Below are 11,711 nucleotides of genomic sequence, written 5' to 3'. Positions count from 1 at the left end.
GGGCTACAGTGTAGGCTGCATACCAGTAGATGGGAAAAGAGTGGCTAAGATCCAGTCACATCACATCAGAGTAACAGTGTTCAATAAAATCCCGAGGGCAGCAGTAATCAATGTTGGGATCAATAATGATGACAGCAACAAGGACAACAATCACAATCAAGTACAGAGGGATCTGGTTGATCAGTGGGTGTGGGTGTCTGTGTGTGTAGGTACTTGGATCTGTCACATCAGCAGCTTTGCAGAACTGCAGTGTTACATAACAAGAGAGAGAGCAAAGGGGAGGGAGATGGAAATACAGACCAAACTGAGAGGGAGGTAAGGGGTAAATGAGGACTGCGTTCTACCTAGGTCAAGTGTCCATGGCTGACCAAGGCTTAATTTCTTCTTCTTTCTTTCTTTTTTTATTACGTTTAAAATTCTTCATCCAGAGCAGTTCACCTGAAACGCCCAAACTGATCTCTAAACCTGGAAATGACTAAAAATGTGGGGTTTTGGCATCGTTTCATGTTAGATCATATTTGGATGTAACTGGCACAGAATGTTAGGTCACTTTACCGCTAATGAAAATGTAATCAGATGTGTTTCGTCATGCTGCTGTGCGGTGTTGTGGGAGGAGATTCAGGATTATGGATTGGTGTCTTTGTCCGTTTGGGATTAAGGATCTATAAGTAGATCACATTAATATTTATACACACCGATATAGACAGACACTACTACGACGCTATACTACACTACATGTCAGGATGCATGTTAAAACCATCCCATGTTTTGTGGCATGTAAAATTTTTTAAAGCAAATAATACATCATATCAAAATGACATTTTACATAATGATTATAGCAGACACTGAATAGATATTGAAGGCTTTATTGTGAGAGAAAAAAAATGATACACATGCTTAGTTCAGAAATTTCACACTACAGCATTGATCTACTGTAGATACAATAAAATCCATTAGATTTAAAATAATTCATCTATGAACAAAAAGCCACAGTCCAACAGCATCAATAGAAACAAGTCTGTGTGCAGATCGGTGAGGTGTTAAATAACCTTTTCCAAAACAAGTGCTAAACCCTATTCAGGCCATAGGTCAGCAAAAACTGATGTGCTGTGAACTTGTGTAACATCTTCTGTAATGTACTGTGCTGACACTCACATCTCTTAATGAATATTGAAATAAATGAAAGATTTACTGCATACTACCTTATATTTATGGTAACAGACCTAAAAAGGAAACATCAAACACACATACTTGGCAGTTATAAAGTGTTTCAGAAGTGGCACTGTGGGCTTACAAAGATGGTCCTCAAAACATGCATATCATCTATTTCACTGCGTGTGTGTGTGTGTGTGTGTGTGTGTGTGTGTGTGTGTGTGTGTGTGTGTGTGTGTGTGTGTGTGTGTATATATATATATATATATATATATATATATATATATATATATATATATATATATATATATATATATATATATATATATATGCATTACTATATACAAAGAAATGCAAACACCCCTGCCAAAACAGGAGAGAGGACACACAATAGGTGGTACATAGGCACATGTAGCAATGCAGAAATAAATATGCCTACCAATAATAAAAAAAATACACACTACGAAGATTTATAAATGTGCAGCATATTAAACTCCCTGCCCGTCCTGACTTGAAATTACCATAATGCCCCTGCTGTGCTGCAGAGAAACCCATGCTGCGCACTGGCAGTCTTATCTACTTGTAAGAGTCAGACGGGAATATAATTCCAGCAAAGCACAAAGTGACAGTGGAGTGTGGCTGAGTGTGCGTCCTGGTTTGTAGGACGTAAAAAGAACATTTCAATCAAAGGCAGTTTTTATTCAAGTCACAGTTAGAATTTAAATGCATTCGAATAAAAAAGAATCATCATCATAGTGTGTTGTACAATTTCAATTTGTGAAAATATTGGGTTTTTTGTATTATTCAACAGGTGGATAGTAAACTGGCACATCGTGGTTGCACACAGATAACCCTGATCCCTTGTCAACATTCATGGGATAGTCCCAACCTCTATCAGGATCAGATTCCGTGGAAACTTGTTTCTCACAGTCCATCAGGGCGAAACTACTGTTGAAGCACAACTCAATTTGCCCCAAAACCTGGAAACTGTCATTCTGTCAAAACAAACAATCAAAAACATACCAATTAACAATTTAACAGCTGACGTGTTAAAACTCATTTTGAAATAATTTCAGTGAACCTGAAATGTACCTTTGTTGAATGGCCACACTGGATCTTAGGTTTGACATGGTAGAAGTTTTCTATTACTCCTTCAATGTATGAAAACTACACAGACACATCAGGAGCAAAATAAGAGAAGCTGCAGTTATGACCTTTAACATTGTGAGGTACTTCTAACAAGATTTAAGCTGGGATTGTACAAATACAATCAAACTTACATTATAGTATTGCGGAGAAGGCGTGATGGAAAACTTCTTCAGGATGCTAAAATAACAAAAACAGACATTTCCATACATAAAATAACTGTATGCGTTTCTCTGGACTGGACTGCAGGAATCAGGTGTGCATATGTATAAACGTGTAAATATGCGAGTGGTTTGTACCTGTCCAAATCCAGTGTATGATACAGATCCAGTGCCTTGCTGAAGTATTTATGTTGGCTGTTCAGAGAAATGGCTTTGGCTGCGCACGTACCATGTTTCTTCCACTCATATTTCCTAAAGCACACAAATAAAATTATTTGGAAATGTTCATATTATCTTAAAGATTCACTGGACTGCTCAAACAGACCATGTAGCAGCATTCGTATAAGGCAGGGGTGTCAAACATGAATCCTGGGGGGCAAAGACTCCAATCCTACCACCTGGATAGCTATGATAAATATGAAGAAACGCAGAAAATTTCCTGCTGAAAAACACCTCCTTTTTGGCCAAAAGAATAGATAAACAGTTGCATGACAATTTCTGGGGGGTTTTGTTTTGTTTTGCACAACGAGTCCACAGTAAATTAAAAAAAATTGAACATTTTATGTGAATTAATAAAAACTGTGTGTAAATTAAAACAAAAAACATTTTGGTATCTTATTCCTCAGACTGTTTATCGGCCACTATGTAAAATTAATTTAATTAATTTCACATCCCTGAATTAAAGCAACACTAAAGTGGTAGTAGAAGTGCTCTATAGTTCCAGCAGCTCAGACATACCAGAAGTCATTAGACAAGGGATCAAACAAGTCAGGCCAACTCGTCTTCATGTCTGGGAGCAGGTCCTGAAAACATACAAGCAAAGGCATGCGTTGTTTTATTCATCACTAAAAGGTCTAAAGCATAGGTGTCAAACTCTGGCCCGCGGGCCAAATTTGGCCCACAGCCTAATTACATTTGGCCCGTGAAGCCATACCAAATTACTATCAGAGCTGGCCTACTGGTATTATACAGCTAATATATATATTGTTTAGTATTAAGCTTTGCTTGTTCCATATTCAGTTTTTTAGCAAAATGTGTTTGAGTCCATAAGAAAAGATTCATTCTTATATCTGGAGGAATAAATATATTTCAATAAATATTAACGTTAGCCAGCGACTTTGTTACAGTTTTGAATTTTGGCCCACTGTGTATTTGAGTTTGACACCCCTGGACTAAAGTATAAAAACAGGAGAAATTCACCTTTTCAAATGGTTTCTATGCTTATTTGTATTTTTTTTAGTTTTGGGTGCTTCACTTCAAAACAGCTATTTGGAGACTTGTGTATTCATTTCATGAACTAATTCCAGCTTTTTTTAATATATGCAAACTGGTATTTAAGCTTGTGTTATATTATCTTCTGTGAGTTACACTCACCTAAGAAAAAATATATTTAGAAAAAGACTCTGAATAGTGTTTTACCTCTATTTCGGAAGAGTTGAAATGCCATGAAGAATTGCAGAAAGCGCCACCATCTGGCCTGAAAAAAGAAAGATTCAAACTTCATTCACTCACAGAAAAAAGGGGATATTGACGCAAACAAATAAACAAAACAGAAACAAACAAACATAATTCAGCCAAGCAATAACAACAGTGGTAATGAATAGTTTGGCCAAAGATTTCATTTTTTCACCAAGTAAAAAACCTCATTATTCACTCAATATATACAGTATGGTGGAAAACATGTAATACATCCTTGTAATCAGGGATGTATTACACACACACACACTTACCAGAATCCATGTAGTGTCCACTGGCTAATGTTGCTTTGACAGTGCTCCATCTAAAATATATAAACATTTATTTAGACAACTCTAATAATCATTCCACATCGGAAACTGAAACCACGTATTCAACGTATATACACAGTCAGGAACTTTGATGACTGATGAAATGAGGAACCCCTTTAAAGCTACAGTGTGTGTGATAAGTTGAGAAGTTGATTTGTTTTGTTGTTTTTTTAAGGTCATTTGGGGCCTGCAGTTTGTTGTGTTGTTGCGCTGTATTTTTCTTTGTAGTGGTGGATTTTTATTGCTTCCATCTTCAGTGTACATAAACGAGAGCAGCCAGAAACGCGTCTAGGGCAAACTGACATCCTGAGCAAAATGCCTAAATAACAGTACAACTAATCGAGGGTCATCGATGTTACCAAATCAGACATGCCCTTCTGACACAGTCGTGTATGTGCCATAAACCCTTATATAACACCCACAGACATGCTCAGTCAGAGAAGTTCACAAGACAGAATAATTACCAGGAAAAGTGCTTTCAAAAACCACAAAAAAGGGGATGTTCATTTTGTGTCGTCAGTTGTGGTAACTGCGTACTTGTGATCACAATGAAACTCTTACTTCGACAAAGGAGAATCTCAACACGTCCGACCAAATAGCTCGCAAAGATATCACATGATATTTGAGAACTGCAAGCTCAGTTTGTTCACTTTGCATGATAATAATTAAGCACGTTTTGAAGCTCCTACGACCAAATAAATAAATAAATATACAAACAAATGCCAAAGACTCAGATGTTGTGAATACTTAACAGGATTGCATAAATAAAAGCTTCAAATTAACTGCAAATAGCTTAAGACAAATTACAGAGCTATCAGGAATTCACTATCCTCGTATTTATTTCCAGATAAATATGAACTCTTAGGACTGTTTCAGGTCAGTATTTATGCACAAATTTACAATTTTTGAATGCAACTGTACCCTAGTACATGGTGCACTTTTCCCATAAAAGCTACATCTGCCTCATAAATCACACATAAATCTACTAAAGAATGACTTGAAATGAACAAAATCTGCCTTTTGGAGACTCAGTTCAAAGCTTGACAATAGAGATGCAGTGGGATATGAGAACTGTTCTGAGGTCTGTCCTAAAGGAAGTCAACATACCCAGGATAACTTTCTGTTATCTGGTTTCACTTCCCCTAACACTAACACTCCACTTCTTCGCACGCTTTGAGGTGAAGGGACCAGAGGCAGCAGCAGCAAAAACATCGGACAGCAGCAGCCCAAGCCTCATAGTGCAGGAATATGAGGTGAGGCACACACTGAGGGCAGTGAACCCCAGGAAGGCCGCCGGACCAGATGGGGTAACTGCAAAGGTCCTAAAAGAGTGTGCAGACCAGCTGGCTGGGGTCTTCACTAAGATCTTCAACACTTCACTGTCCCAGTCCTGCATCCCGCCGTGCCTAAAGTCAGCCACAATTGTCCCACTGCCAAAGCGTACTAACATTAGCAGCCTCAACGACTACCGACCAGTTGCTCTAACACCTGTTATAATGAAGTGCTTCGAGAAACTGGTCCGACGTCACATCATGTCCTGCTTGCCACCCACACTCGACCCGCTCCAGTTCGCATACAGAGCTAACAGATCAACTGAAGATGCCATTGCTACAACGCTCCACACCACCATCTCTCACCTGGAAGTGCAGGGCCGTTACGCCAGGCTGCTCTTTGTTGACTTTAGCTCTGCTTTCAATACGATACTCCCGGACAGACTAATAGTTAAACTGCTGGAAATTGGACTTCCTTCTACCACCTGCCGCTGGATCAGAGACTTCCTCTCAGACCGTGTACAGAGAGTTAGAGTGGGGCCTCATCTTTCCTCAGCCCTCAGCCTCAACACCGGCTCTCCACAAGGCTGTGTACTGAGTCCCCTACTGTACACTCTGTACACACATGACTGTGTTAGTTCCACCCAGACAACACAGTCATCAAGTTTGCAGATGATACCACCGTGGTGGGGCTCATCTCAGGGGGAGATGAGACGGCGTACAGAGCTGAAGTTCAGAGGCTGTCAGATTGGTGTGTCGATAACAACCTGGACCTCAATACCACCAAGACAAAAGAACTGGTAGTTGACTTCAGAAGGAGGAAGTCCGAGCTGCAGCCCGTCAGCATCAACGGGGAGTGCGTGGAAAGGGTCTCCAGTTTCAAGTTTCTGGGTGTGCACATAGACACAGACCTCCAATGGAGCTCTAACACCTCTGCGGTCTTAAAGAAGGCCCAACAGTGTCTCCCCTTTCTGAGAATCCTCAGAAAAATGGACCTGAAGAAGGAGCTGCTGACCGTCTTCTACCGCTGCTCCATTGAAAGTGTGCTGACATATTGCATCGGTGTGTGGTTCTCCAGCTGCACCACAGCACACAGAAAGGCACTCCAGAGGGTCATCAACATGGCCCAAAAAATCATTGGACACCGGGTGTCCAAAAATCATTGGACACCCGGTGTCCTGGGTGCACACACCCAGGACACCGGGTGTTTAAGCTGCTGCCGTCTGGCAGGAGGTTCAGGCTGCTGAGGTCCTGAACAAACAGACTCAAGGACAGCTTTTACAACAGGGCAATAGCCCTGATCAATGTAAATAGCTGACCTGACTGGCTACCTCCCTGGACTTTTTTTTAGGGGGGAGGTAACAATGTTTAAAACAATAACAATAATAATATTTATATTTATAACAAGGTGCAATAATAATTAATGTGCAATAATAACAGTGTGCAATACACATACACTTATTCTTCTTTTTTATACCAAGTTAATATACTGTGTTGTGTTGTTTGTTGCGTTGTGATGTGTCATATTGTGTCGTGTTGTGTTATATGTAGTGCCGACGTAGGACAGTTTTCCAATTTCATTGTACTACTGTACTATGTATGACTGTGCAATGACAATAAAGAGTTATCTTATCTTATCTTAATACTCAGGCTGCGATCACATGAAGGTGGCCATTAACTTGATAGACTGTAAAACCTGGGTCAGCTTATTTACAAGTGAATGAACGGGGTGGCATTGGCACCAATCACGATCACAAACACGGACAGGCTGAGTCTACAAAGGAGAGTAAAACTAATAGAAATGTATGATGAGGTTAAAGACAATGCAGACTGAGTATAACACAGCTCACCAATCAGCAGGATTACAATTACAGTGTCTAATTCAAAAAATGAGCTGTGCAGTAGTATAGTATTAATTCTTTGAATTTTTTAAACTTCTGCATCATTACTATGACCCCTGTCCCCTCAAAATAAATAAATAAATTAATTAATAATAATAATAATAATAATAATAATAATAATAATAATAACTTGCACAATAAATGTTTAAGGAACAAATTGCACAAATATGGCTGATGGGATACAAATGAAAAAAAAAATCATACAGATTATAATATTATTTTCATTTTTTAAATAAAAGGACTTTTCTAGCAATTGTTTCAAGGGCTTAAGGTGCAGTTGTGGTAAAACTGTTTGCAGTCAACACGAGAAAGTCATTGTGTTATGTTGTGTCTACGAGAGCTTTATTACTGATCTACCGATGAAGAAAAGACTTCCGCTGCTACTGAAAAACTAGAACACGTTCTGTATCATGTTAGATACATAGTGTTACCCAGGTAAGAAGTGATACTAACCCTGTGTTTTCATAATACTGACCTTGAAACTACTTTGATAAGCTTGAATCAAACCCAGCATACTTCAAATGTTTTGGAAAGGAACCAAAAACTAAGAATGGAACAAGTGAAATATGAGGCACTTGGCATTAAATAATGACACTTTAAATAAAATAAAAAAGTCAGTCAGCAGAGTTCAATCTGGGTGTGGCTGCCATGAGTGCACTTTTTCCTTTTTTATATAAGGTTGCTTCACTTGGAAGACAGGAACTGGTTCTGCACAACTACGATAACTAAAGGGCAATGATTTCATTAATTATACAAACTCACCGAACAGAAAGTGGTTGGCCAGTGATGGGTGAGGATCATTTTGGTCCACATGTGTCTGAAATATAGAAAGATTTCTTAAAAAACAAAAACCAAGAAAACAAATTCAGTCTATCGTTACATAAATCTATACGTTCTAATGAACCACCTCCTAAGTGTTTGTCTGTACTTACTTGGATGAAATTATGAAAGATGAGGACATGGTTAGGACCAGGCATATCAATAAGGGGTAGCAGAGCCTCATGGTTGTCCTAAAATAAAATAGCAGGTTAGTCAATAAATGGCAGCTTATATGTAAAACTAAACATCTACATTACATTTTACATATACAGTGTGGAATCAGTAAGCACGCAGCTTTGTGGATTCTGATGAAAATATGTAACTGACACACACAAACAATCAAAAAGCACAAAATAAGACAAAAATATTATCCCGGCAGTTTTTCTGTCGCTCTTCAAACAGATATAAAATGCTGTTTAAATAACTTCAAAGTTTCACAAACGTATTAATTGGGCCTGTTTGGACAGCTACTTTAATATCTGTTTGTTGTTCCTGGTATGAAAAATACAGTCGAGAGAAATGTCTATCAACACAAATATTGTTAAAAAAAATTTATACACACACACACACACACACACACACACACACACACACACACACACACACACGTGGGTCTTTTATTGACTCAGTTTACCTATATGTGAAACTGTATTCTGATTAAGGGAACAACCTTGCCCTCAGACCAAACAAAACATTTGGAAGCCCAATGTAAAATCGTCTGGAGTCACCGCTGTTGTTAAGGAAATAAAGAAATGGCGACAGAGAACTTTTAACGACCCTTTTACTCGGTGTGATTAGATTGTTTACGGTACTAGTTTACATTAGACAAAATTAGCTACAGTAGATGCATTTGCAAAAACTATAATCCTAGCTATCGACGTTTAAAAACAATCATTTAGCGTGAAACGCCCGACTCTTTTATGTCAGCAAAAAGATCGTATTACACACACATAACATATTTTTAAAATCTCTCACCTTGCGTCAAATACGTCACAGCCGAAACTCGCAATAGTTCTCAAATGTGAAACAGTTTCCCGAACAAATAGCTTCTGTCGGTTAAAGTACTTCACACGATCTATAACCGACAGCCCATTGTTTGTTGTTTATGTTCCACATCGCGTCACTACCTACCTGTTCACTTAGCCAATCAGAAGCGATGCTCCGCTCATGCGTCATCACGCAGCAGAACCGGTGGCTTCATTTATTCTCCGGAGTCTGCCGGTGATATTTTCAAATGTGGTGCGTTGATTCAACAGTGTACAGACGTCCCTATCCTCCAGTCAAAAATATGTTGAATATATCGTCGTCATATTAGAATCACTGTACTAAAGTATTACACAGTCATTAGCATTACAACTTTTTCTGCCTCAGTGTTAACCATGAGGTTGATCATTCAGACACTGAGCTAAAGCGAAGACAAAACAGAAAGAAAGAAAAAGAAATATAGGCATATTTTGAGTTTGTACAGACACGTTTTACGGATATTATTGAGACAAAAATCAAAACAAGAACACAAAAATGAATTATTCGATCTGAGTCATTTTATTTTCTTTAAAACATATTTCTTGACAGCCTGGTGGATTGAATATGCGTGCTTATGCTAGGCTTAGAAAAAAGCCGGGGAGTTTACTTCACATGTCATTTGCGACTTTGTACATTGACATCTGCTTGGGATTTTTTGACAAGTTGGCACCAGCTATGCAGAACACGAAAACGGAAGCATGTGACAGCTAGTCTGCGGATTAAAAAGCCCAGAGTGAACACGCGAGAAAGCTGATGTACTCTGTCAGCACCAATTAATGCATGTTTTCAACAGAAATTGGTCAGTATTGGCAAAACTGTCTTCAACATAAAGTAGGTTAAATGTACTGTATACAGTACGCTTCTCCTGTTACTTTTCACTTAGCATCTAAATGAATGGGCCAGCCATAATAAATATGAGGCCCCATTATTGGCCGGTGTGTCAAACTAAAGGTATGGAAGGAACATTTCTAATTTATTTCACTCTTGTCTTTTCAGGCTGGCTGTTAAAAAGTGTTTTCCATCATAAACAGAGCCTGATTAGACTCCATATGTCTGCACTGTCTGTTTTTAGCTTTCAAAATCTGTTTTTCAGCCTCAGTGTTAACCATGATGTAGCAAAATGATCAGGGAGAGTATAGTACTAAACAACCAACAGGGGGCTCTTTTCCTACCACAAAAGCTTATGGTTTTGTTTTTACCCCCAGCACCACCACACAGATAGACACAGACACGCACACTTTTTTTCTGTAATTTCTAGACTATACTTAAGCCATTCTACTTAACTAGATGAGTCACAGAATATTTAAACAGTTATTATTATTATTATCTATACTGAACCATGGCTTTAGAGATTAGAGGTCAGGATAAAGGGTATTATTGACTGTCTGCTTGACATGGTGATATGTAATAATTATGAAAAAAGCAAGGACTGGTCTTTGGGAATTCATCTTTTTCATGAAGAGTTTAAAATTAAGGATTATGAAATTTGTTTGTTGCACAGGTCAGTTTTTCTTCATTTCAGGAGCTGCTGATTGATAGAAAAATTTGACCCCTGCAAATAGAACTTGTTAAAAACAGCATCTCTCCGGAAAGCATTAATCCCCAGTCACATCAATTTTAAACTGACTAGGTGTTTGTCTAAATCAGCTTTTCTTGTACTCTCATCTTTTGTTTGGCGTATTCATTCTCCTGTCTATGTCATCAGCACCACGTGAAACCACAGCCATGCCTCCCTCTCTCCGTCTTCCCTTTTTCCAAATGTGACTTATGCTGTGATTTTGTCTCAGATGTGAAATGTGTTTCAAAGCTCCTCCACTGTGTCAGGAATAGTCAAGCTGTAACTGTAGCTATTTTTATAAATAGACCCTGGCCAAAGTTCAGCATGTGGCACAGTGTCTTAAGACATTTCTCAGCACAGAATGGTGAAAGACCTTAGAGAGGGTCTAGTATTAACTAATATGCAGCTAAATTTAAATGTAGCTATAAACTCATGATCCACCGTATCCAGCCATTGTAATACAGAATTTAAATCTGTTTTCCTCAGTTTGAGTGTGCATGTTTTAAAAGCTCTATAATGATGCATACAGTGACACATTTTATTATTCATTAACATGTTATTGTGGCATGGTAAAACTCATTAGTTAAGTGCTACTTGAAAGCTCTCCATACTGCTGTCTAGTCTGTGGGGCTAAAAGTGCTGCTGGTGAAAGTGTGGTATTGCCCCCCCTCCCAAAACATAGCATCACTGTTGTCAGATTCTCTGCATTGTCTGTGTGCTCTCGTATACTTAAATAACTCATTATTAAGCATGCACCATTAATTTGGAATACCAAAAACAAATCGGTTGGCTTCCATTACAAAGTGTAATGAATAAACTCTATTATTCAAATAGTTTACTGGTTCCAGTAATTATGAGTCTTGAAGGATACTGGTTATATATAGGCAGCTCTG

General features: G+C 38.5%; 1 protein-coding gene across 1 annotated transcript; it reads right to left on the bottom strand.

The window, feature by feature from the left end:
- Positions 1 to 850: 850 nt before the first annotated feature.
- rnaset2 (ribonuclease T2) lies at positions 851 to 9,367 on the bottom strand. Its single transcript, XM_004539447.4, has 10 exons — positions 9,213 to 9,367; positions 8,351 to 8,428; positions 8,181 to 8,235; positions 4,190 to 4,239; positions 3,879 to 3,936; positions 3,198 to 3,262; positions 2,598 to 2,711; positions 2,433 to 2,478; positions 2,245 to 2,319; positions 851 to 2,147 (listed from the first exon to the last, which is right to left on the bottom strand). The coding sequence occupies exons 2-10, from the start codon at positions 8,419 to 8,421 to the stop codon at positions 1,953 to 1,955; spliced, it is 729 nt and encodes a 242-aa protein (XP_004539504.1). The 5' UTR covers positions 8,422 to 8,428; positions 9,213 to 9,367; the 3' UTR covers positions 851 to 1,952.
- Between the last annotated feature and the right edge of the window lie 2,344 nt (positions 9,368 to 11,711).

Source organism: Maylandia zebra, linkage group LG1 (genome assembly GCF_041146795.1).
Source record: "Maylandia zebra isolate NMK-2024a linkage group LG1, Mzebra_GT3a, whole genome shotgun sequence".
In the NCBI taxonomy this organism is placed as follows: Eukaryota; Metazoa; Chordata; class Actinopteri; order Cichliformes; family Cichlidae; genus Maylandia; species Maylandia zebra.
Note: the sequence above shows the minus strand (reverse complement) of the source record. Positions and strands in the feature narration are given on the sequence as shown.